The sequence below is a fragment of the Aotus nancymaae genome, unplaced genomic scaffold (genome assembly GCF_030222135.1).
Source record: "Aotus nancymaae isolate 86718 unplaced genomic scaffold, 86718_ANA_hifiasm-v0.15.2.pri h1tg000010l, whole genome shotgun sequence".
Classification (NCBI taxonomy): Eukaryota; Metazoa; Chordata; class Mammalia; order Primates; family Aotidae; genus Aotus; species Aotus nancymaae.
In genome coordinates this window covers 20704841-20730905 of record NW_026988421.1, presented here as the reverse complement: position 1 = coordinate 20730905, position 26065 = coordinate 20704841, and the positions used below count along the sequence as shown (strand labels likewise).

Genomic DNA, 26065 nt, shown 5'->3' with positions numbered 1-26065 from the left:
GTAGGATTTATGATGTGTTGGATAAAGGATAAGAATTCATTAGGAAGAACAATGGAAGTCAATACTTCAGTTAGATGAAATTGATTGAGCAGGGATAGAGAAGTGCAAGTTGTGATCAGATGAACTTCATAGGCTAGACTAAAGCATGTTGTAGTAGTAATGGCAGATAAAGTGAAAAAATTACATAGCAGACTATGGAAATTTTGGAGTACCGAGCCATTTTGTCGTAAGTTAGGAGTGAGTACATTTTCTCATCATTACCCGTTTTGTTTACACAATTTTTTATAAAAGTGTTCATTTTGGATCTGAGTTCAAATTTTGCTTTGCCTACCACTTACTAGCTATGTGACATCAGGAAGCTCATTTAACTTGAGCTTCAGTTTACTTGATAGGGGAAAATACTTCACACAGTTGTGAAAATTAAGTAAAATAAGAGCATGCAGTACAATACCTAGCATGTAGTAGGCAACTATTTTTTGGAAATTATATATTTATTGCTGATTTGAAGTATGTTATGCTTGCATGGCAACACTTTGAAGATTTTAATTCCTTAGACTATATTTTGGTTTTTGAAGGTCTTGAATCTGTCACCTTGATGGCGTTCTGATTTACTCATCTTCACAAAATTTAACAACTACCACTACCTCCTCTTCTATGCTCGTCTGTACCTGAGAAAGAAGACATAGTTTATGCCATGGTTTTGTGTATATGTTGTTTGATCTTCTAATCCAGCTCTTCTCTAGTGGAGACTCCAGGGAACTGTTGGCTAATCTGATTTAAGAAGCCCAGTATGTGGCCTCACCACTCTGCTTATAAATTTTCTCATTATGCTTTGATGAATTCTTAGCTACAAGAAGGCAAGTACTTAGCCTGTTATTCCAGGATCACCATAATCTGCTGCTATATTTATTTTTTTGCTTTATCTACCATTGCAATCTAATGCTGTAATCTAGCCCAAGAGGTTTACTCAACATTTCAGATCACAGCATGCCTGCTACCTTATTAGTTGTATTTGGTTTCAGAGATACAATCCAACTCTGATTAAAATTAGGAAAAGATCCCATGCCCAGGTGAGGGTTCCAGATTTGAATCTTTATTACATTTACTTATTAGCTTTGTAACCTTGAGCAAGTCATTCATTGCCTATCTCAGGACTTTGTGGTGAGACTCAAATGAATCAACTATAAAGGATTATTAACATTGAACTTCAGTAAAAATATTAACTATCCATTTCAAAGATAAATAATTTTATTCTGATGTTTTAATGGAAGCTCAATAAATTTACTGATAAATTAAAAATCAGCTGAAATTAGTAATTACACTAGTAATTTTTTATATTAGTCTTAGTAATTTTTACACTTACTGTTTTATGACTTAGGTTATCTAAACAATATTTCAGAAACATTTGAAACATGTACAAATGAGTTATAAATGTTCATGACAAAATATTAAACCTTTTTTGCACTGGAAGGATTCTTATCGGTTGAAGCACTGTCAATTGTAAAAAAAAAAAGGCTGGGGAGATTGCGTATACTTTGAAAACTGCTTTCTTTACTTCTGCGTAGAAGCTATTCGTCAGCTTTAAAGGAGACATTCATATTTTTCCTCTTATTCTTAATTTGATTTCAGAAGGGCTTGTACATCCCTCTGTCACACCATAGATATCCCAAAGGTTTAGAATGGCACTCACATATTGTGGGATATATGGAAACGAAGAAAGCATTTTCACCAATGTAAAAAGGGCATTGGACCTGTGTCCTTGCCTCTGGCATTTACTAGCTGTGTGTCACGAACAGGCTTTCAACCTTTCTTTTTTAACTTTCTCATCCCACCCAGCAGAAATTTCTCACCAGTTTAATAAATAGTTGTAATTATCTTGAGCACCTGGTTGATTTTTAATCTTAAAACCAAAATAAATCAGTACACTGAGCAGGCAGTCTTAATTCATGCTGGCTGCCACAGTTGAGATAAAATTTGTCCCATCTCTAGCAAATGCATACAGTTTTATGGTATTCACTTTGTATCTTAACCTCATTCCAGGCTCTGTCTATCCTTCTTATGCTTATTTTCTCTTCAGCTTTATTTTTCTTACCTATATTTATTTTTGTAGCATTTTAATCTATGGAAACTGCCTTAAATTTTTCCTAGAAGGACATGGGTGCAGGACATTTAATAAAATAGATAATGCCAACTTTGAAAGCTATTGTAATGTATGTAAAAGTGATGCACATAGTAGGTATCATTAATTTTGGGTTTTTTTTAACTGAATCAAAGAATATTGGTTATAACTACTTTGAACTGAGAAAAGTTTAAATAGTTTGATTTTGAAGGGAAGATAGACTTTCAGAAGAGCAGATAGGCCCGTTGCCATGTGTCCAGAAGTCCTTTGTACTTTATATAAAGATAAACGAGGATATCTGGAAAATTTTTTTCCTTTCAGCCTTAAGCATGGTAAAATAGTCATGTTACTTATCTGTATGAAGGCTTCCATCTATCTTGTATACAGCTCTCAGCCATCTTATCTTCACAGGGTCTTGGGTGAACAAGAACACTCCCTAATGGAGTTTTCTGACATATGTAGTATGTCTTTGTAGAGGATATTTTACAGGAGAGTTGTTCTGATTTAAATCACATATTTAAGTGTACTAGATGTAGTCAGTAAAACTAGACGTTTTGAATTTTTATTGTGTTGATGATTTACACTTAACAAGGCTTGAATCTGTAAAAAGAAAAGCCATATTTAACTGGTGTAAACTGTTCATGAACTTAGGATTCAAATGTGGTCACAATTAGTATTTTTAAAAATTAATCACTCAAATATCCACTTGCCTTATTAGCAGAAAGTACACCATCTTCCTCTTGGAATTTCTGCTTTTCTCTGAATTCTTCCAAGAACTTTACTGACTTACACTGAATAGGTTCATCAGTGGCTTCCATATCCAAGATGGGTGTGGGGTGGGTATCCATGCATCTGTATATATGTATGTGAGGGAGACACACTAGAGTCTGTTCAGCCTACCACTGCCAACTGTACTTCCCTGCCTTGTGATAGAGTATTGAAAACCAGTCTTAAACTGTCCAACAGGATCCATAGGTTCGCTGTTTACCCAGATGTTTGTGCAGGTCACCACGGTGCATCAGGGAAGGATCTTCCTGTGCTAAGTTCAGTTAGGATGTTCCATGGTGCCTTATGGTTGAGCACCCAAGATTACATCTATTAGCACCTAACTCTTTCAGTTGACATCATGGACACCTCTCAACTATTATTCTAAGTGCACTGCAAACATTGAGTCAGGACTGGTCCTACGTCTACCACCTCATACCCTTAGAACCACATTTCCCCTTACCACCATGAGCTCCTATGCCATTATTTTTTCTTTAAAGTTCCTGGCCTGGCGTGGTGGCTCACACCTGTAATCCCACCACTTTGGGCAGCCGAGGAGGGTGGATCACTTGAGGTTCAGGAGTTTGAGACCAACCTGACCAACATGGTGAAACCCCATCTCTACTAAAAATACAAACATTAGCCAGGTGTGGTGGCATATGCCTATAATCTGAGCTATCTGGGAGGCTAAAATAGGAGAATTGGTTGAACCCAGGAGGTGGCAATTGCAGTAAGCCAAAATTGCGCAACTGCACTCCAGCCTGGACAACAGAGCAAGACTCTATCTCAAAAAAGAAAAAACAGTTCCCTTGACCTCTGGGAACTTAGATAGAGCCTTTCAGAAAGGCTTCATCTAAGCAAGACTCCAGGAGACTTTATTCCTACCCTTATGAGGCAGACTACTGTCAGTGACTCAAAAGAGATTCACCCTTTTAAAGGAGGTTTTCTTAGTTATCTCCCAGGTATTCATACCTACCCTTCTTGGAGGTAGTGATGCCAAAATAATTTTCTGCTTTCTCCCTCTTAGGCAAAGTGGGGAAATGGAACTAATTTCTGCCAGGGCATCCTACTACATATGTAACTAATCTCAAATGGAAGAGCAATGGTTAAGTGATTTATATTGCAAGAGCCTTCATCTTTTAAATGAAGTAGACATGACCAAGAGAACAAATGACGAACTTAATAAAATAGGTGTTGGTTGGATGTGATGGAAAGTCAGAACCAATTATTTGTGATGTGAAGGATTGGAAGAAGTTTCAGATCATGAGCCATACTAGTAACTCAAAGGTTACTGGAATAGCGGTGTTTTCTTAATGTTCAGGATTTTGATCTATATAAACACTGTTTCTGCCACTACCTCATCTCACTCCACCCCACCCCCAAAAAGATACAGCAGAACTCCAGAATATGGAACCGAAAGTTCCATTAAGAAACTTTCAGAGTTTATGGAGCTAAGGAATTGCCATGGAAATCATAAAATGGAAACCATGATTTAGTATGTCTTAGTAAAAACTTTTGCCATTGAGTAACTCTGTATTCAAAGTTGTTCCCCATTCACATGGGGACTCTGTCTTAGCTAAGCAAGGAGTGGATCACTTTTTTTTGCAGCAGTTTCTTGGCGCTTGAGTTGCTTATTAATAAGAGGAGTCTTATCTGTGCCTGTCTAGTGTAGATATTACAATATCTTATTTTCTTTGACATTAAGAATGCGTAATCCCCCCTAAAAGCAGACTTCTTGCTGTTTCTTCCAATGCTTTGATTTTATTATTTTGTGTTTTACATTTGTTTTTAAATAGTAGAGGTAAAAGCTATTCAGAAGAGGGATGGGGGAAAGATTGGTTGTATTGGAGCAAGTTACATTTGGGCCATTCTGCTGCAAGTTGAGATGAGCATGCTCAGTCTTTATTTTTTGTGTATTACAGGCCTTTCGGGAAGACTTGGAATGCCTTATTCAAGAACAGATGAAGAAAGGCCACAACCCAACTGGATTGCTGGCATTACAACAGATTGCAGATTACATCATGACCAATTCTTTCTCGGGTTTTTCTTCACCTCCCCTCAGTATGTCAGTTTTGGAGAATTTTAAACATTATCATTTTACCTCCACTTTGGAACACTGTACATCTCTAGCAGCATAGTCTGCTCAGTTTCAGTCCTTAAGTTTATAACATCTAATACTTAGAGTAACATAGTGTTAGAACCTCCTACCCTTTCATATCAACCAGGCATTTACTACACTTCATACAGATTATAAGCTGATATAAGACATGGTCCTGGGCTGGGACCTGTGGCATGTGTTGGTAATCCCAGCTACGTGGGAGGCTGAGGTGGGAGGATCACTTGAGCCTGGGAATTCAAGACCAGCCTTGCAACAAAGTGAAAACCATGTCTCTATTTTTTAAAATAAGAAATCTGATTTTAATGTGGCTGAATATAAATCATATCACATTTGGATTTGAAAGTGTGAGTTTTATTCCTAACTTTGACGGGAAGCCATTTTAAGCAGAAAGATTATTTTAAAAGACCAATATATTTTCTGTATGAAGAATGAACTGGGAGATTTAATAGTATTATTAACAAAAATAAAAGAGTCCAGATTAGGGCATCTTGTTTGGCTTGGGAAATGGCAGAAGTTCAGCTTTGGGCATGCTCCATTTTCATTGCCAAGACATTGCATCAATTGGAAATGCAGTCAGAGAGCTTAGGAGAAAGACGGACATAGAGAAGTAGTACTGAAAGCTGTGGATGTTGATTAAATAGTCATACGAGAGGGTATAGGCTGACAAAAGATTCCAAAGAGAGAACCTCAAAAGCTCAAAGAGGAAGACTAGTCAGGGAAAACAGAAATAGTAAAAGAAGCTATCCTACAAGTGTCCTGGATTCCATGGCAGGATCAAGGAGCTACAGGAGAACTTGGCCGCTGGTTGGAATGTACAAAGGCATGGCAGGAGGAAAGCCATGTACCACTGTTTGGAGGTCAGGAAATAGCAACCAGTTTGCCTGAAATACATACGCTGTGTTGTGAAAAGCAGAAGTTAAAGTTGGAAAGTTAGGGAGAGTAGGAGTTAGGTTAATGGCTGACTCTAAAATTTTGTCAGAAATTATGCTATTTTGTATGGCTTATGTATTAAAACTGTTCGGATTACTTCAAAAAAATCTCAAAATTAAAAGGTCTTACATTGAAATATTGATTCTCTTCAAAAGTGCTTGCTGGCATTCGCAGGTTAAAAGCAGTGCTTTAGAAAACTCAATGGCTTTATGCATAATGAATTTACAAAGGTGCTGCAGTCAAGGACAAGAATCGCTGATTGCAGCGATCCACACATGAGGTACAGCCTGAACTCAAGTGTGAATGGCAAGGGACCTTATGAAAAAAACAGCCATGGAATGTGGTGACAAATTATATATGGTAACCCAGGAGAGATTAAGAGGTAGAGGTTAGAGTATGAGCCTATAGGAATGGTGCTATCAGTGTTAGAAGCAAAGTAAGGAGAAGAAAGAAGGTAAGGGAAAGAGAAGATAAAATCACCTTTAGACCCTTTTAATTTTCTTTTTTTTTTCTTGAGATGGAGTCTCGCCCTGTTACCCAGGCTGTAGTGCAATTGCACAATCTCAGCTCACTGCAAGCTCCACCTCCCGGGTTCAAGCGATTCTCCTGCCTCAGCCTCCTGAGTGGCTGGGATTACAGATGCGCGCCACCACACCCAGCTAATTTTTGTATTTTTAGTAGAGACGGGGTTTCACCATGTTGACCAGGATGCTCTCGAATTCCTGACCTCAGATGATCCACCCGCCTCAGTCTCCCAAAGTCCTGGGATTACAGGCGTGAGCCACTGCACCCAGCTGACCTTTTTAATTTTCATGTTACTATGTTGTAGACAGAAATAGCAGGCTAGGCCAGGCACGGTGGCTCATGCCTATAATCCTAGCACTTTGGGCGGCCAAGGCAGGAGTATCACTGGAGGCCAGGAGTTCAAGACGAGCCTGGGCAACATAGTGAAACCCTGTCTTCACTAAAAAATAAAAACAGCCAGGTGTGGTAGCATGCCGTGTAGTCCTAGCTCCTCAGGAGGCTGAGGTGGAAGTATTGCTTGAACCTAGGAGTTCAAGGCTGCACTGAGCCATGATCACACTACTGCACTGCAGCCTGGGTGACAGAGTGAGACCCTGCCTCTAAAAACAAAACAAATTAAAAAAGCAGACTGGGGCCAGGCATGGTGGTGCTTATACCTGTAATCCCAGCACTTTGGGAGGCCGAGGCGGGTGGATCACGAGGTCAAGAGATCGAGACCATCCTGGTCAACATGGTGAAACCCCGTCTCTACTAAACATACAAAAAATTAGCTGGGCACGGTGGTGCGTGCCTGTAATCCCAGCTACTCGGGAGACTGAGGCAGAAGAATTGCCTGAACCCAGGAGGCGGAGGTTGCGGTGAGCCGAGATCGTGCCATTGCACTCCAGGCTGGGTAACAAGAGCGAAACTCTGTCTCAAAAAAAAAATAATAATAATAACAAAATTAGCCAGGCGTGGTGGTGCATGCCTGTAATCCCAGCTACTCAGGAGGCCGAGGCAGGAGAATCACTTAAACCCGGGAGGCGGAGGTTGCGATGAGCCGAGATCACGCCATTGCACTCCAGCCTGGGCAACGCAAGCAAAACTCCATCTCAAAAAGAAAAAGGCGGGGGGCAGGCTGGCAAATGGGGAGGAGGATCTGATCAGAACTAAAGACCAGGGAGTGAGTCATCAACATAAAAATAACAGTAAGGGAGGCTTGAGAGTCTATAATGTTTTTGTAGGGAAAAGTAAAATGAGAAAGAACATAGTAGAGGACTGAGCTTTGGGAAAGAGCCACAGTTGGGTGAAGGAACAGATGAACTTGTTAAAGGAGAAAAGCAGGTGGACAAGGAACAAGAGATCCGGGATAGTATCACATGGGCCTCGAGAAGAGTTCTAGGAATGAGGCAGTGTACATAGTGTCAAGCTGTAAGGAGGTCAAAGAGAATGAAGACTGAGCAGAAGTTGAACTTGGTAACAGTTGAACTTGGCAATTAGATCATTAGAGACCTTCAAGATTACTTCAAGACCTTCAATGAGACAGAACCCATACTATTTGCATGCGTTATTTTCAATCTCAAATGTTTTTTGTGTTTGAATAAAAGTCAAAAGAGGTAATAGAAAAGTAGCTTTCTGTTGAGGTCTTTTCATCATGAAACTAGCAATAATTTTAGTACTTAGCACTTTTACCCTTGGGGATATATGGAACCATTTTTCCCCGGTGGTGTGAACCTTTGATATAGTCACTCCTTAGCAAGCGCTAGATGAAGCAACTTTTGCTAAGCAATCAAAGATAGCTAACACTTATTTTTACTCTCACTGTACCTCTCTGAAGGAGAATAAGCTAATAAAATACTGTATGGGCTGATAAATTTCAGATCATTATGTACAAGGCTGGGATACTCCCAGACGCAGCCTACTTCCTGGCAACTAATTTCCAGGTAAGGGATTGCTTGACTTGAATCTCTCTCCACATTTTTTGCTCTTTCAGGTCTTGGCATGGTCACACCTATCAATGACCTTCCTGGTGCAGATACATCCTCATATGTGAAGGGAGAAAAACTTACTCGCTGTAAACTTGCCAGCCTGTACAGACTTGTAGACTTGTTTGGATGGGCACACCTGGCAAATACCTATATCTCAGTGAGTTCTTCAGCTTTCACTTCCTTTTTTAAAGAATTCCAACTAGAAGGCAATTATACTTTTCTTAACTTTACCTGGAAGTCCAGTTTGCAGACTTATTCTCTAAACCTAGTATGCTAGATCACAACCAAATAGTGATTTAAACCTTATCCCCAAGGGAGAGGCTACAGTTCCTCCCACCTTTCTTCTCCCCTTACTATGTTACTCCTTTGATTCAGACCAGTTGTAGAATATCCAAGAAGAAATCTTTCTGGCAAAAATTGTCCCTCCCATGTAATTATATGTGAGCATCAGTGGCTTTAAAAAGCATTTGAGGCAAGAAAGATAGAGGAGGTTAGAGAAACTTCCTCCCTGGTCTTTATTTTTTAAATGTATCCTTTCCATTCACCATCATATGTTTATTTTGCCACACTTTGAAAAAGATGCTATTTGAAAACAAAAGAGTATTAAAATGTTGTACAATGGAAATAATATAGCTGCAGTCCACCAAGAATCTTTCTTCCTTTCCCCCTTCCATCTTTAATTCCTTCCTAGAAAGAGATTCTGTTCTCTTTCCTTTGCCCATTTTGCCTTAATTTCCAAGTTATAAATTAAGGTTATAATCATTACCACATTGGCTTGAATGCTATTGGCATTTATTTTTTATGAACATAGCTGACCCTAAATAACCTTAGAACCCCAAAATAACACTTTTAAGTAAGTCCAGTAAAAAACCAATGTCAGAATTTTTTAGCAAGTACTTGAGGGAAACTTTAGGAAAGTTTCATGTTGTAGACCTTTAATTTTGCTTTGTTGGGTTTTTTCCTCCAGGTTGCTTACAGTTATTCGTTGTAAATATATTTGTAGTCATGTTTCCACTGCAAAATATGAACCATTTCATAGTAATTCCTTGTTGTTTTTTTCCAGGTAAGAATAAGTAAGGAGCAAGACCACATTATAATAATTCCCAGAGGCCTATCATTTTCTGAAGCTACAGCCTCCAATTTGGTATAATTTTTCATTCCAGTGTTACTTTTTCTGAGCTTTCTTTTGCTTTTCTGACAGTTCTTAGCTTTTAGCACAGGACAGAATAAGGGAAGGTATGGATGGAAAAACATTTACAAGTGAACAGTGAAGGGAATTTGAACTATGCTGTTATTTTAAAGAAAAGCTTTGGAGAACAGTGTAATTGAAAAGACTAATAAATGAGTTGGTCTTATCAGTTATCTGTGTTTTGAAGGGAATCTTGATTTTTTTTTTCCCACCCTATACACTCAGAAATTTGTCTTAAAAAAAACACACGGCTGGGCTCACACCTGTAATCCCATAACTTTGGGAGAGACTGAGGTGGGTGGATCTTGAGGTCAGGAGTTTGAGACCAGCCTGGCCAACATGGTGAAACCCCATCTCTACTAAAGATACAAAAAATTAGCTGGGCCTGGTGGTGCACACCTGTAATCCCAGCCTCAGGAGGCTGAGGCAGGAGAATCGCCTGAACCCGGGAGGCAGAAGTTGCAGTGAGCCAAGATCACGCCATTGCACTCCAGCCTGGGTGACAAGTTGAGACTCTGTCTCAAAAAAAAAAAAACAAAGAAAAAAAACACACCAAAACACACGCAAACTATGTTCATAGCTAGATTTAAACAAAGTTCAGTTGGTGTGAGTATTGGATCTGAACTTCTTAGCATTTCATCTTTTCCATGACTACTCCTAGCCACTGTCATTAGCTTACAGAGTGAGCAACAGGAGCCACCTTGGTTCTGGGTGCTTGCTGCAATGTTAGCAAATAGAAGTTTTCTAGCCAATTCGATATATGCCAGACTTGTTCAGACCTCCGATGAAGAGCCTAAGTTTCTCAGTTTCTTGGAAACTGTACTTGCTGAGTACTAAGTTTTGTTGCAGACTACCTGTTTTATAAATAAAGTCTTATGGGAACAAAGCTATACCTGTTAACTTACAGATTGTTTATGGCTGCTTTTGTACCCCACCTGCAGAGTTGAATAATTGCAGCAGAGGCCCACAGAGTCCAAAATATTTACTATCTGGCCTTTTACAAAAAAGTTTGCTATCCCCTGGTTTAGCTTGTGAAACACAAACTTTGATACATATGCACCAGTTAAATATGTCTTTCTGATTTTTTCCAGGTGAAAGTCAATATAATAGGAGAAGTGGTTGACCAGGGAAGTACCAATTTGAAAATTGACCATACAGGATTCAGTCCCCATGCTGCAATCTATTCAACACGTCCTGATGTTAAGTGTGTGATACACATCCATACCCTTGCAACAGCCGCTGTAAGTCAATGCACGGCCAAAACTGGCAGTGCCTCTGGAAGATGTATTATTTTGTGGCTTTTTTAACAGGATGCTTTACTATCAGCTTTTCAAAATCATATTTGAAATAATAATTCTGCATACCCAGAAAGTGAAAGGCCCTGGGGACCAAATGCTACCATTCTAGGAAACAGCTGGAGAAATAGCATTTGGATTTTAATCAATTTGAAAATTGGGCCATCGAGTTTTTTGGAGCAAAGCTTTTTTTGTAATATTTGACACACCATTTAAGTTGAGTTGTATTCCTTAAGTCCTTTTTTAGTGCGTGGAAGAAACAAAGTGGGAGGTGGGCTACAGTGGTGAACACAGTGAATAGGCCAGTGCTTTTCTGAACTGACCAAACAAATCAGGTTCCTATGAAAATGTATTTAGTAACCAAATGTGTTATCTTGGTATGGGCCAAACCAAATAGGTATCCTCCATGAAATGTGGGATCCTTCCAATTTCTCAAGAATCTCTTATTCTGGGAGATGTTGCCTATTATGACTACCAAGGGTCACTGGATGAACAGGAAGAGAGAATTCAACTGCAGAAAGTTCTGGGGCCAAGTTGTAAGGTATGTAGAGTTTGTCTAAGGAGCTATTTTTGTTGCTGCTGCTGTTGATGAAAACAGTGTGAGCTATGCCAGTTATTTAAAGTGATTGCTGTGGGCATTCTATTTTAGGTGCTGGTACTCAGGAATCACGGTGTGGTTGCACTTGGAGAAACAGTAGAGGAGGCTTTTCATTATATTTTTAATGTGCAACTAGCCTGTGAGATTCAGGTAGGAAACATTATTCCCCTTTTTTAATTACTTTGTTATTTGCTCATTTAGTTGAATTTTGTGTATACTTATTTCCAAATACCTATTAGTGGCTTTTTGCCTTTTAAGAGAAGTTGTGCTCTACTTAAGTAGAGAGGGTTTCTCAACTCAGTTATCTCTTGAATTGAAAATAGGAGGAAAGAAAATTAAAATTTTCTCACACACAATCTAAGGGCCGCAAAAACATCATTTTCCCTACAATCCTGCTTTTTAAGATAGTACAATTGCATATTTCTCTGTTTTCACCCTCTAGTGGTGGTGCTAATTAAGAAAGAAAAACAGCTGCAAATCAAGAATCAAATGTGTTGTGGTCACTTTTGTAAAAAGTTTGGCTAGGGCCAGAAGTTTTACGAAATTGCAGTTTTCAGCAATTCCACAGCCTCATTATGATGAAAGGTTGGATATTAACTACTTTTTTTTTTATCAGAGATGCTGAATTTATGTAAAGTCCCTAATTTTCTCTTAAAATAAAGCAGATTGTCATGAAACAAATGGTAGTAATCTTAATTTATTGGAAGGGGCACAAGAAAGAAAACCAAAACCAAAACCTTTTTCTACCGACATTAACTTGTCCTAAAAATCCACTTCTTTTTTGCTTTAGTGGTCCCTCCTGCTCTTCTCAAATGGGGCTATGAAAAGCTTAATTAAATTCAGAAAATGAGCTGATGGCTTCTGCCTAAATATCTTTAAATTCAAAGTATGATGTTTTTGTATTCCCTTAAAATTATAACTTTTAACAAAAGTATTAACTGGATAACCCTAGGAAAACTTCAAGAAAAGAAATTTAAAATTTGGCAGAAGAATTCAGTTGCTTTTAAGATGTATGGCTCTAAATGTGTTTTCCACCTGGGAGGATCAGAGTCTTGGAAGGTTTCTTCTTCAGATAGGTAGAAAAGATACTTCAGCTGTCTGCTGGCACAAGTGTCATCTTGTCTTTGTTGTTAGTAGCCTGAGCAAATATTATAGATATTTGCCAAACTGAAATTGTGCCTTTTTGTAAGTAAAATACTCATTATCGTCTTTATAGTTTTGTATCTCTGTATATTTTCCCACTGATTACAGGTGCGGGCCCTAGCAGGGGCAGGTGGAGTAGACAATCTCAGTGTACTGGACTTTCAGAAGTATAAAGCTTTCACTCACACTGTAGCAGTATCTGGTGGAGGAGGTGTGAATATGGGTTCGCATCAAAAATGGAAGATTGGTGAAATTGAGTTTGAAGGGCTTATGAGGACTCTGGACAACTTGGTAGGTTGCAAAATTGAAATAAAACTTGGATTTAATGTCTTCAGATTCAAGAGCAGATGCTTCCATTTCATTTTGGTTGTAGAACATGCTCCGTACTCCTCCAGAAGCCGAGTTTGGCCCTAGGAAAGCATTTCAGGGTGATTTAACCACACCCTTGAGAATCAAATAGAACTTACAAATGTCTTTTTTTTTAAGATTAGAATATATTGTTATTAACTATAGTCACCATAGTACAGTGTATCTCTTGAAGTTTTTCCTCCTGTCAACATCTGTCCGCCCCCACCTTCTAGTAACCACTATTCTACTCTAATTTTATGAGTTCAATTTTTTTTTTTTTTTTTGAGGCAGGGTCTCACTTGGAGGGCAGTGACACGATCACGGCTCACTTGCAGCCTCAACCTGCTGGTCTCAAACCATTCTTCCACCTCAGCCTCCTGTGTAGTTGGGACCATAGGTGTGTACCACCATACCTGGCTTTCTTTTTTTTTTTTTTTTTCCACTTTTTGTAGAGATACAGTTTCTCCATGTTGCCCAGGCTGGTCTTGAACTCCTATGCTCAAACAGCCTTCCCACGCAGTCTCCTAAAGTGCTGGGATTGCTGGCGTGAGCTGCCATGCCCAACAGGTTCAACTTTTTAAGATTCTATATATAAGTGAGATCATGTAGTAGTTGTCTTTCTGTGCCTAGTTTATTTCATTTAACATAATGTCTGCTAGGTTTATCCATGTTGTCACATTTGACAGAATTTCTTTTTTAAGGCTGAAGTGTATTCTATTATGTTATATATACCACATTTTAATCCCATCCATCAATGGACATTTGGGATGATTCTATATCTTGGCTATTGTGAATAATGGTGCAACTAACAAGAGAGTGCAGATATCTTCTTGACATACTGATTGCATTTCCTTTGGATATATATCTGGTAATAAGACTGCTAGATCATATGGTAGTTTTATTTTTAATTGTATGAGGAACCTCCATACTGTTTTCTATAATGGCTGTACTAATTTACATTGCCACCAACAGTGCGCAGAGGTTCCCTTTCTTTCTACGTTGTCTCTAACACTTTTTATCTTTCATATTTTTGATACAGTAATTCTAACAGATTGGGCATGATATCTCATTGTGATTTAGTTTGCATTTTATTTTTTAATATACTCGTTGACCATTTGTATGTCATCTTTTGAAAATGTTTATTCAGATCCTTTGCCCGTTTTTTAATTGGGTTCTTTTCTTGCTATTTTTTGAGTTCCTTATATATTTTGGATAGTAACCCCTTATCAGCTGTATGGTTTAGCAAATATTACCTTAGATTTTACCCTCTTCTGTGAAAGCTCAGAAGGCAGACTGCCTTCAGACTCAGGAACAAAGACTTAAATGAGCACTGAGATTTGCTTCCCAAAAACAGTTTTATAGGTAGAAAAGCACTAATGGTCAGCAATTTAGAACTGTTCCTTTGTCGGAAACAGTTGTGTGAATGGAAATTGCAGTATCAACTGTAATCAGCTTTAACTAGATCTTGAAATTTACACAATTTCAACTCTAGTTACATGAAAATTATGTAGCATTTGGAAAGATGCTTTTTCCTTTGTTTTTCAACAAAGGAGTCTTTTAAATCATTTGTATAAGGAATTAGGGTCCCAATGCTGTTGTTGATATAAGTTTGATGCTTCAAATATGGTTTTTCCCTCCCTCAGGGGTATAGAACAGGCTATGCTTACAGACATCCTCTCATTCGAGAGAAGCCTAGGCACAAGAGTGATGTGGAAATCCCAGCAACTGTGACTGCTTTTTCCTTTGAAGACGACACAGTGCCACTCTCTCCTCTCAAATACATGGCACAGAGGCAACAGCGTGAAAAAACAAGATGGCTGAACTCACCAAATACTTACATGAAAGTGAATGTGCCTGAGGAGTCTCGGAATGGAGAAACCAGTCCCCGAACCAAAATCACGGTGTGCCAGTAATTTATGTAGTTTGCCTTTACTAAATGTTTTGCCTAGTTACTTAGGAATTGAATGTTAGATATTGAAAATATTTGGAAAGTAAAATAATATTTAAAAATACTACTGTGACTTACCAGGTTTTAACTTTGTACAAGGCACTGTTTTAAGTGCTGTACATGAATTATCTCATTTGCTTCTCCTAATATGAATGATGCTGTTTTTCTGTCTATTTTATAGATGAGAAAACCAAGGCAAGAAGGGTTAATCAATCATATTTTAATGGTAAACTGGGGATCTGCATGCAGACAGTCTGACTCTTGAGCCCAGTTCTTGCCCACTACATGATACTGCTTTGTAGTTACTGTTGCACCAGTGAATTAAAACTATTAAGTTATCGACAGCTAATTGAACCAAAGCTGCATGAATCATTGCACATACCTACCCTTAGGCAAGATTTTATTGGTAGAGATATGGGTTATTTTATCTTTTTCAGAATTTTGCTTTAGATTTGGTTTGGTTTGGTTTTGGGGTACATACCACCAAACATTCTTTAGATCAAGCTTGTCCAGTCCACGGCCCAGTATGGCTTTGGATGCAGCTCAACACAAATTTGTAAACTTTATTAAAACGTTATGAGAATTTTTTGTGATTTTTTTTTTAAGTTTATCGGCTATTGTTAGTGTGTTAGTATATTTTATATGTAGCCCAAGACAATTCTTCCAGCGTGGCCCAGGGAGGCCAAAAGATTGGACATCACTACTCTAGATATTCAAAATTAGTTCATCTTATATAGACAAATGGCATTCAATACAAAAATACCTAGGCATCAAAATGTCTTTTCTGTAGTCGAAGATTTCTTGTCTCCCAGTAAAAGAATATAATTAAACTCAATAGTTTCTCAGAATTCATTTTGTTGACAGAGATTGATGGTCAGCCATCATTAATCTTTATGAGATTAGGTTTCTTTAAGGATTATAGTATGAGGTAAATGAGAAGAATTACATAAGCTCCTTCCAACCCCACGGTTCTATTTTGCTATTATATACCAGATTATCCCCATTATAAAATGCTGATTAGGGCTTGGCCTTTTCTGTCTGCCAAAAATAAAAAATGAAGTATGATAATCTTAAGATAATTGTTAAGGGTTGTTTTTTTTGGTGACTTCTGTCTTTAGTGCAGAAAGAAGACAGAACCCTAAATGTGAGTGAATGTGAGATCATGCTCTCTGTACTTGAAGTAGTTTCAGCCTTATATTTTCACTTGACAGAAGGAGAAAGTTTAATTAGCAGTGTAATTGAATATTTGTGTGAATCGTAATGGCATTTATTTTTTAAATGAATGCTGATTGTGAGCCTTTTCTAACTAGTATGAGATGAAACTAATTCACCACTACAGTATTGCTTAGTGAAATTATTTAAACATTGGCAGTGCCCCTCTTGAGACCGTAGTTATTTAGCAATCTACTAATATTTCCTTAACAGAAAGTTTCAATTTAGAAAATTTTTGATTTCTTAGTGGATGAAAGCGGAGGACTCGTCTAAAGTTAGTGGAGGAACACCTATCAAAATTGAAGATCCAAATCAGTTTGTTCCTTTAAACACAAACCCGAATGAGGTACTAGAAAAGAGAAATAAGGTAAGACATGGTCTTCTGCAGCCAGGGGGGACATTTTAATTGTTTTATGTTTAAATCACCAGTGATTGAATCTGGTTAATGCCAAACTTAGAAGTTTGAATACAGAAGAATTTGGAATTTAATTCAGTATAATTTTAACTTATATTGAATGCCTCCAGGTCTGTGCTAGTAATTGCTGAACAGGCTACATGGGGAAGATGTATTAAACATATTTCTGCCTTAGAACCCTCCTATTAGGGGAAAATGCAGTTCTCTAACAACCTAAGACAAAAGGAAGTGACATGCCAAAAAGAGTGGAGGAGACTAATTTGAGTTGTTAGGATGGTAAAAGAAGTCTTTATGGAGGTGGGAATTGAAGAGGCTCTCACTCTGGAATGGTCAAAGAGTAAGCTTTTATGAAAAGATAAAGCAAAGGTCATCTGCATAGTTGCCCTCAAAAACTTTTTATTGAATTGTTTTTCAATTCAGATTCGAGAACAAAATCGATATGATTTGAAAACAGCAGGACCACAATCTCAGTTGCTTGCTGGAATTGTTGTGGATAAGCCACCTCCTGTAAGTTTATAAAGCAATATGATCTTTGTTTTTGATCTACCACATTAATTTCATTGCTTTTTAAATATGAATATTTATTTTGTTAATATAAGCACAAGTTAAAAAGTCAAGCCACAAGACTTAAAATGCCACCCACAATTCCCAGTTTCCAAGTGCAGTGATTTCCTATTCTTTTCATTGCTTCTAATATTTACCTTGATGTTTCTAGTTAGTTGAGATGTGGTCTCACTGTATTGCCCAGGATAGTCATGAACACCTGGCCTCAAGTGATCCTCCAGCCTTGACCTCCTGAAGTATTGGGATTACAGGTATAAACCACTGCTCCTGGTCCTACTTTGATGTTTCTGAAGAGCATATTCTGCTTTTTCTTGGTCTGTCCGTTTTAGACCTTGACTATTTTTCATCAAATCTATGTCATCCATTATGAGAAGTACCATTATCTTACATGTCACTAAAAGAGAAAAAAAACACTGCGGATTATAATTGTAGAAGTCATAAGGTGATTCCCAGTTTCAAAGATGGAAAATGTTCATCTTAGAATTAATGAAATATTTTTGAAAGATGGGGATTTAGCCTTTTTATACAATGCTTCCCTTGTCCCTCTCCCCATTCTCCCAGTAAGGATACATCACAGCTGGTTTTGTTTTCTTGTTAAATCAGCTTTCACTATTTATATTACTGCATATGTGCTGCTGAGCTGGGTAGTATTTCCTTTCTTACATAACTTACCCCTCCCTACCCTCACTTTGCCTTTTTTTCATTGGCTTATTATTTGGGGTACATTGGCTTAGTTCTTCTCAAACTTCTTAACAAAATTACAAAGTCCTGGCCAGGCATGGTGGCTCACACCTGTAATCCTAGCACTTTGGGAGGCCAAGGCGGGTGGATCACGAGGTCAAGAGATTGAGACCATCCAGGCCAACATGGTGAAACCCTATTTCTACTAAAAATACAAAAATTAGCTGGGCGTGGTGGCGCGCACCTGTAGCCCCAGCTACGTGGGAGGCTGAGGCAGGAGAATCACATGAACCCTAGAGGCAGAGAGGTTGCAGTGAACAGAGATCATGCCATTGCACTCCAGCCTGGCGACAGAGTGAGACTGGGTCTCAAAAAAATAAAAAATAAAGTCCGCCCTAATATTATTTTTCATAGGGTCAAAGGCAACAGGTAATCTCTGTTCCAAGCCACCCGTGTCCCCCCACCGCCCCATCATTCTGATCCAAATCTAAATTGGTTGTTCTCAGGCCAGCTGTGCAGGTTCATCTGGAGGATTCCTGTGCTGCTCATCTACATTGTACTCCGTTTCCTGTATCTTCTGTCTTCTGCTTTCTTGAATTCTTCTGTTACCATAGAACACACCCTCTAATAGCTTTCTGAGAAAAGGATACATAGGAGGTAACAGTCTAAAATGCCTTTATTATACCTTCAAATGTGCATATAATGGATAATAGAGTAGTTTGAAGAACATCATTCTGTTGTCCCCTGTTTTATTGTTGAAGTTAGGAAGGCATTGGGATTCCTAAACCTTTGTTTAGGATTTTTTTTTTTTTTTTTTTTTTTTGCTTTTAGACATTTCTACATCCCTGCTGTTATGAAATTTTATGATTGTGTGCTTCATAGATCTCTTTTTAGTCTTTTTTCTAAGTAATTAGTAAGCCTTTTCAATCTACAGCGTCATATCCTTCAGTTCTGGTAGTTTTTTTTTTTTTAAAGTGTTTCTTCAAGAATTTTCTTACCATTTCTTTCTCTGTCAGTTTATCCTGTTAGTTTGGATGTTGGGCCTCTTTGAGCATCTGATTTTTTTCTTTTCTCTCCTACTTGCCATCTCTTTATCTTTGTATCCTACTTTCTGGGATACATTCCTGTTGTTTTCTTACCCTTTTTTTATTTTGATGTTAACTTTTTTTATTTTTAAGAGTTCATATTCTCTGAATGTTCCTTTTTAATAACATCCTGGTCTTTTTTTATAGATACACTTTCTCTTATTGCTCTAAGGGTATCAATTTTAAGTTTTCTTTATTTGCCTTTGTTGTCTTTGTCTATCCTGAGTTTATATGTCTGTTTATGTGGAATAATAAGACATGAAAGCCTCCCAGAAGCTCTGGGTGTATACAGAGTTTGGGGATTGGTGGGCTTCATTGTAGGGTGATTGGATGTGGACCAGGTTGTTTCTCTGGGAAATCCCCAGACATTCCTCTCTCTCATTCTTTTATTTGGGACTAGTTTATCTGGAAAAGAACTCTCCAGTCTGTCAGTTTCCAAGCATCATTCTAGGAGCCCGCAGCTGTATTTTGTATCCCTTAGTCAGTTTTTCTAAAGAATAATCCTCTGATCTTCTGCAGAGATGAGAGAGAGGAAAATGCTTGGCTCTGGAATAGGGAGGGGAACCTGGGAATCTGTTTCTTATTCAGACTTTTAACTTGTTCCTATATTCTCACCTTTTCCTCACCACCACTTTCAGTGGTACCTGTTGATTCTAGTTTCTGGGCTTTACCAGACCTCTTCAGGGCAGATAAGCATGCTTCTCATTTGCATCCTTTTTTTCAGGACTGAGCCTTCAACTTTCTCAGCTCGGCTATCTGCTGTTCCACTTGCATTCTATCTTCCAAAAATGTGTTAACATTTCTCATCCTTTGTTGTCTCCTCTCACATTCTTTTGTCCTTAAGAGCTTTTTTCAAATTATTATTCCTTTACTATCATTTTAATGGTGTTTGGGGAGGGATAAAAAATAAATTGATGGCTTCCATATGCCAGGTGCAACTGAAATTCTGTTATTTCCTTTCCTCGAGAAAACAACTACAAGCTTATTTTCATAACAGATTTAAAGAACTGCTTTGGGTACAGTTTCATTTCTATAAGCCTTTTTTACAAAGGTCTTTGAAATGGAGCAGTTCTTGTTTTTTTCAAGATTGTTTTTGTTATGTGAAGCTTTTAGAATTTGGCATAATGGTTTTTTAAAAAATTATTAAAATATGGCTGGGCCCCGGTGGCTCACGCCTGTAATCCCAGCACTTTGGGAGGCCGAGGCAGGCAGATCACCTGAGGTTGGGAGTTCGAGAACAGCCTGGCCAACATGGTGAAACCCTGTCTCTAGTAAAAAATACAAAATTAGCTGGGCATGGTGGCAGATGCCTGTAATCCCAGCTACTCAGGAGACTGAGACAGGCGAATCACTTGAACCCAGGAGGCAGAGGTTGCAGTGAGCTGAGATCCCGCCATTGCATTCCAGCAGCCTAGGCAACAAGAGCGAAACTCTGTCTCAAAAAAAAAAAAATTATTAAAATGTACTTATATAGCCTTATTGAGGAAACATTATATATAGCCTTATATATAAACATCACTTATATAGCCTTGTTGAGAAAACTAAAACGGCAATTTTAGTCCGTTGGACCAGTAGTTTAAGAGCATTAATCTTAGCAGAGTGTTTTAAACAAAGCATGTTACCTTGTTATTTCTTATGATTGTTGTGAAGTAAGCCTTCACAAACATCATATGTGCATTTGTGTGTATTTAGATGGATGAATAGATAGATAGATAAGTAAAACTCCTGGTAATGAATTGATTTTTATTTTTTCTTTGTAAGACTATGCAATTTGAAGATGATGATCAAGGCCCACCAGCTCCTCCTAACCCATTTAGTCATCTCACAGAAGGAGAACTTGAAGAGTATAAGAAGACAATCGAACGTAAACAACAAGGCCTAGAAGGTTAGTTAATTTTTAGATTCAGCCTAGGATAAGCCACACTGATAACAATAAAGTACCTCATGTTGGATGAGAGAAAGCAGTCAGTGTGGCCAGGGGCGGTGGCTCACACGTGTAATCCTAGCACTTTGGGAGGCCAAGGCAGGTGGATTGCTTGAGGTCAGGAGTTTGAGACCAGCCTGACCAACATGGTGAAAACCCGTCTCTATTAAAAATACAAAAAGTAGCCAGATGTGGTGGCCCATGCCTGTAGTCCTAGCTACTCAGGAGGCTGAGGCAGGAGAATCACTTGAAGCTGGGAGGCGCAGATTGCAGTGAGCCGAGATTGTGCCACTGCACTCCAGCCTGGGCAACAGAGAGAAACTATCTCAAAAAAGAAAAAAGAAAACAATCTGAATGCTACCATTTTATAATAAAATCGTCTGGAAAGTGAGATTCCCAGATGAGTAAAGAATTACTAGCCAAAGTAGATGTAGATATGTTAATGGATTTAAACATTTCATAAGTAAGTGATTTTTTTTAAACTCTCTTAAATAATTATAGAGTCACAAGTATGTAGTTTTGATGCTTTGTGACATCTGTTTCTGGTCGTCTCAAGATGCCAACATTGTCACTTCAAAGTCAAAATTTAAAACAAACTGCTAACATTTTGATGTGACTTCCCTTAAGCACATGGACACTCTAGTAGGTTGAGTTTTCTGGCTTTGGAAACCTTAGTAAGCAGATTGTTAGGATTATGTTTAACACTTGTTAATGAAAATATCTTAAACAATTGACTACTAGCTCCCTTTTTCTCTAGAGTGAGAGATTCTTCCTAGCAGAGGTTCTGTATCTTGATTCTTTGGATAAGCTTCAGGCAGTCCATGAGCCACCTGAAAAATACGTGCTTAATTGTATAAGATACACATTTAGGGAAGGCAGGGTTTGGGGTCAGGGACAATCCTGTGGCCCAAAAAGAGGGTAGGAGACTCTGCTTTAGAGTATCCAAAACATACAGTTGAAATGTTTATGCAAAGCAAAACAGTTAATGAAATTTTTGTCCATGTTAGATATCATGTAGGAAGAACTAATGACATTGATTGTCCAAGGAACAGTTTTTTTGTGCCTTTGTCACAAAAGGGAGTCATCCTGACTCATTAATGTAATTATACTAAATTTTCTAAGTGGTCTTATTGAATTTATTTATTCTAACATAAAGTTGGGAGCTTTCTCTGTTTTTCATATTTTTTAAAATGTCCCTCTTTAATCTCTTGTTTTTTGAAAGCCTAAAGATGCCAGGTAACAAATGTTGCACTCTAGAACCATCACCGTTTTTATATAACTTTATAAATAGTTTCTTCTACATTTATTATGACCTTATGAATTAGCTCAGTATCATTGCTCTGATAGAAATAACTGATTGAATATTGTTCAAAAATTACATGAAGCATTCTGCCTCATTACTGTAGCATCATTGGTGAGGCTTTATAATTCTTTTCATCTGGCTGTGCAGTATGTTTTGGTTTTCTAATGCTAGCAAAAGCTACATGCAACATATCATTTGCCTGGGCTGCCAGTAGCTGTGCATCCTTTGTAACCCTATATGTAAAATAACTATTAGCAGCCAGAAATGTTAGCACATTAACTTCCTCTTAATGTATAATTATGGATGTATGGGATAACTGTTAGCATGCTCGGCTCACTGCTGAAGAATTTATCATCTCTGTGTATGCAGGCATTTGATAGATGCGCTAACCTCTCTAAAATCATATGCTGCTTGTTTTGTTTTGCATGGCTTTTAACCAAACTCTTATCCAACAGATGCTGAGCAGGAATTACTCTCAGATGACGCTTCATCTGTTTCACAAATTCAGTCTCAAACTCAGTCACCGCAAAATGTCCCTGAAAAATTAGAAGGTACTCAATGTAATTCCCCATATAGCATTCACTGAGTTAGTCTTGAATCTGCCCCTCTGTGATTTGTTTTCATATGAGAAAGTTGAACACCTCATCACAGTAAGTTTTCCATAGATTTTACTTAAATCTCCCAATAATTACATATTTTATATCATTAAAAATGGAGCACCACTTTTGTTCAACATTTATATTGATTTACCTTAATCTGAATTTTTGGCAACCCATAGTTCTTAAGAATTTGTGAAATTAAAATAAACATCTCCCAGTTAGCACCATGAAATCTTTTTCAGTATTGATTGCCAAATGATCCCAAAATTGAAGAAGAATATGTTGTCTTACTCATTTATGCTGACTTGATTTACAATGAAACTGTCATTTCATCAAACTCGGATTATATAGCTTTTGCTCTTTGGTTTAACAACTTTGTTCCTTTCCCCTTTATATCATTAAAGAAAATTACCTTCATGCTACTGTATCACAGTGTATTAAAATAATGATCTGTCTTCATTAGAATTAAAGTAATGCCTTATTACATTGCTAAAACATTTCAGTTTTGTAAAGTAAAGCAAAAATGTTAAGTATGTAAAATAACCCTCAAAAACCCTCCCCTTTTGTAGAAAACCATGAGCTGTTTTCCAAGAGCTTCATCTCCATGGAAGTGCCTGTCATGGTAGTAAATGGCAAAGATGATATGCATGATGTTGAAGATGAGCTTGCTAAGCGAGTGAGTAGGTTAACTACAAGTACAACCATAGAAAACATCGAGATTACCATTAAGTCTCCAGAGAAAATTGAAGAAGTCCTGTCACCTGAGGGCTCACCTTCAAAATCACCATCCAAGAAAAAGAAGAAATTCCGCACTCCTTCTTTTCTGAAAAAGAACAAAAAAAAGGAGAAAGTTGAGGCCTAAATAAAGTCTTTTTATAATTACTATTATAACAATGTGACATTGCACATTTAATTACCACGTTTAAGTTGATCATTAATACGCAATGGTAGATCAGATTGGGGGATGTAACAAACTGGACTTTAAGAACTGGAAAGAGGTTTTACAAGAACAAAACTTTCAGATTCATCTCTCATTTTATATGTCTAAAAACAGCTTTGAATTTTAAGCAGTTACTAGTTTTAATTAGCTCTGCCCTCATGAATGTTATTATAATTCACCATAACCAGATATCTGTCTGAATTACTTCAGGCCTTCTCCATAATATCTGTTAGAAAGAAATTGCCAGTGAGCAAGTGAGAATTTTTATTTCTCAATTCCTGCCTCACTTGGTAATCAGATTATAATTTTTTATCATTATTGACTATATTTTTGGGGTCCCCATTGTTTCAATGGGCATTAACAGAATGCTTTAAAAGCTTCTAAGACAAGAGTCTATAGCATTAGTATACACTGGCACATAATTTTTAAAAAAGTTTTAAGAAAAGATTCATTTGGAATTTTATTCACAGTATAAAATTTCCTCACCTGGAGTAACTTTGTTTGCCAAAAAAAAGTTGTTTTAATAAACTATAATTTTTGAAAACTTCCTTTTTTTATTAGTTTAGAAAGCCCCTTATTTTTCAACAAAGGGGATTTTATACACATAACATGGGTTATTTAGTTTAACTCTGGCAAAAAACAATTTTTGTATGTTGATGTTTGTATACCATTCAGTATAAAAGTGTCCTAAGCATATTAGCCAATCTTTTCACAGGAGAGCATACTTAAAACTGCTTGGTACTGAGCATACTTAAATATAATTGATGAATCCAGGGACTTGGTATCAAAAGGGGATTAGAGCATATAAAGGTACATCTAGATTCATATTTGAATCTTATACTGTATTTTTCTCTTAGTACTGCTAGTGAATAAAGAAAAGTCTCATAAGGTAGCCAAATGAAAAGAAAAAGAATGAAAGGGAAAGTGAAAAGTTAAGGGAACAAAAGATGGGATGTGAAAAGAAGAATTCTAGTTTGATACTGACTCATATTCACGGTAGGATACAAAGTATGTTTGTTGGAAACATGTCCCAAATTTGTAAAATTCTGCTTTTCTGCCAAAAGTAATGTCTTTCTTGGTTAATATTTGAGTTTTAAAAAGGTCGACTCTTTCTAACCTTGTGTATCTTTAGAGGGCAGCACTAGAAGAAATCAGCAGGTCTAATCCCACCAGGAAGAAAACTACCACTTCATGATTTTTATAGATTTTTAAAAAATCTTTTCAGTTAACTTTCTTTTTAATGTAAATACAAATTTAAACCTAGGCTTAAGGTAGGCTTTTCCCCTTTCACCCAAGTGATGTCACAAATCAATACAAAATCAACGATCCATGGGTAAAAATAACCCAAAGTGTTTCTTGAGGGTGAGTTGGCATGCAAAAAATTACATTGATTACAGTGTGTTTTGGAGCTGGTTCTGTTTGACCGTGTGCATATGATAACGCAGAGGTGAGCCAGAGCCTGGAAATGTCGTTCTAGATCTCACTGACCACTGGACTCAGTGTTTTAATCTCTTGGTGGAAACTTTCAGTTGTTTCACTCTGTATTGGAGGATTTTTTTATGTTCTACATCATTTATGTTGTATTACAATGTATGTAGAAACAGTAACCTGTGAACTATGCTTTTCCATAACTTTTTAAAAATATATGTATCTAAATGAATGCAATGTGCATAAATATTTTTTAAACACAACAGTGAACTATTGCACCTTTTGCTAATGCCTCTATTTACTTGCTTTGGCATAAAGAATGAGCCAATGAACCTCTGTGTCCTGTGGAAAATGTATAAATGTTATCCGATATTGCTCTTAGATGTAATGCTAATTAATGTTAAATCACAAATAAACAGTATTTTAAATATATGGACTTGGTATTATGAGGTTTCCATTACGGTTGGTTACTTAGCCTATTTGTGCTCTGTTGAGTTTTATACTTAAGTGAAACTTTTAGTTATTGACACTTCTCAATAAAGTGTATCCTGGTAAATATATTTTCAAACTAGTTGAAAATTATATACCTATACAAAACCTGTCTTGTTTCAGCCTATGTTGGAGGAGACACTCCCAAGAGACCTATTTTTTGTCTTGATAATAGGGTATGGTGACCTCTATCAGTGTAGGATAGATGTTGCAGGATATGTTCCTCTCTCTCTCATTCTTAATTCATTTGTTGTACAAGTAATAGTAAGGAAATCAGAAAGAGTAAAAAATAGTTCACAATTTCACCACATTCACTGTTTCTTCCTTTGTGTTGTTGTGGGTTTTTTTTGTTGTTGTTTTTTGAGACAGAGTCTCATTCTTGCCCAATATGGAGTCCAGTGGCACAAACTTGGCTCACTGCAACCTCTGCCTCCCAGGTTTAAGCGATTCTCCTTCCTCAGCCTGTTGAGTAGCTGGGA

At 37.5% G+C, this 26065-nt stretch overlaps 1 protein-coding gene across 12 annotated transcripts in view; it reads left to right on the top strand.

Annotated features, from left to right (window-relative positions):
* Positions 1-25529, top strand: part of ADD3 (adducin 3) — a 137980-nt gene extending 112451 nt beyond the window's left edge. For 11 of the 12 annotated variants that reach the window (XM_012450181.2, XM_012450180.2, XM_012450184.2 and 8 more), the window contains 13 exons: positions 4807-4945; positions 8431-8582; positions 9489-9569; positions 10706-10855; positions 11307-11450; positions 11559-11657; positions 12759-12941; positions 14642-14899; positions 16406-16525; positions 16994-17080; positions 20665-20788; positions 22586-22681; positions 23299-25529. In XM_012450181.2, the coding sequence (XP_012305604.1) occupies positions 4807-4945; positions 8431-8582; positions 9489-9569; positions 10706-10855; positions 11307-11450; positions 11559-11657; positions 12759-12941; positions 14642-14899; positions 16406-16525; positions 16994-17080; positions 20665-20788; positions 22586-22681; positions 23299-23591 (1926 nt within the window). In that variant the 3' untranslated portion in view covers positions 23592-25529. The remainder of the gene's footprint in view (positions 1-4806; positions 4946-8430; positions 8583-9488; positions 9570-10705; positions 10856-11306; positions 11451-11558; positions 11658-12758; positions 12942-14641; positions 14900-16405; positions 16526-16993; positions 17081-20664; positions 20789-22585; positions 22682-23298) is intronic. The other variant, XM_064373888.1, reaches the window with a different exon arrangement.
* The last annotated feature ends 536 nt before the right edge of the window (positions 25530-26065 follow it).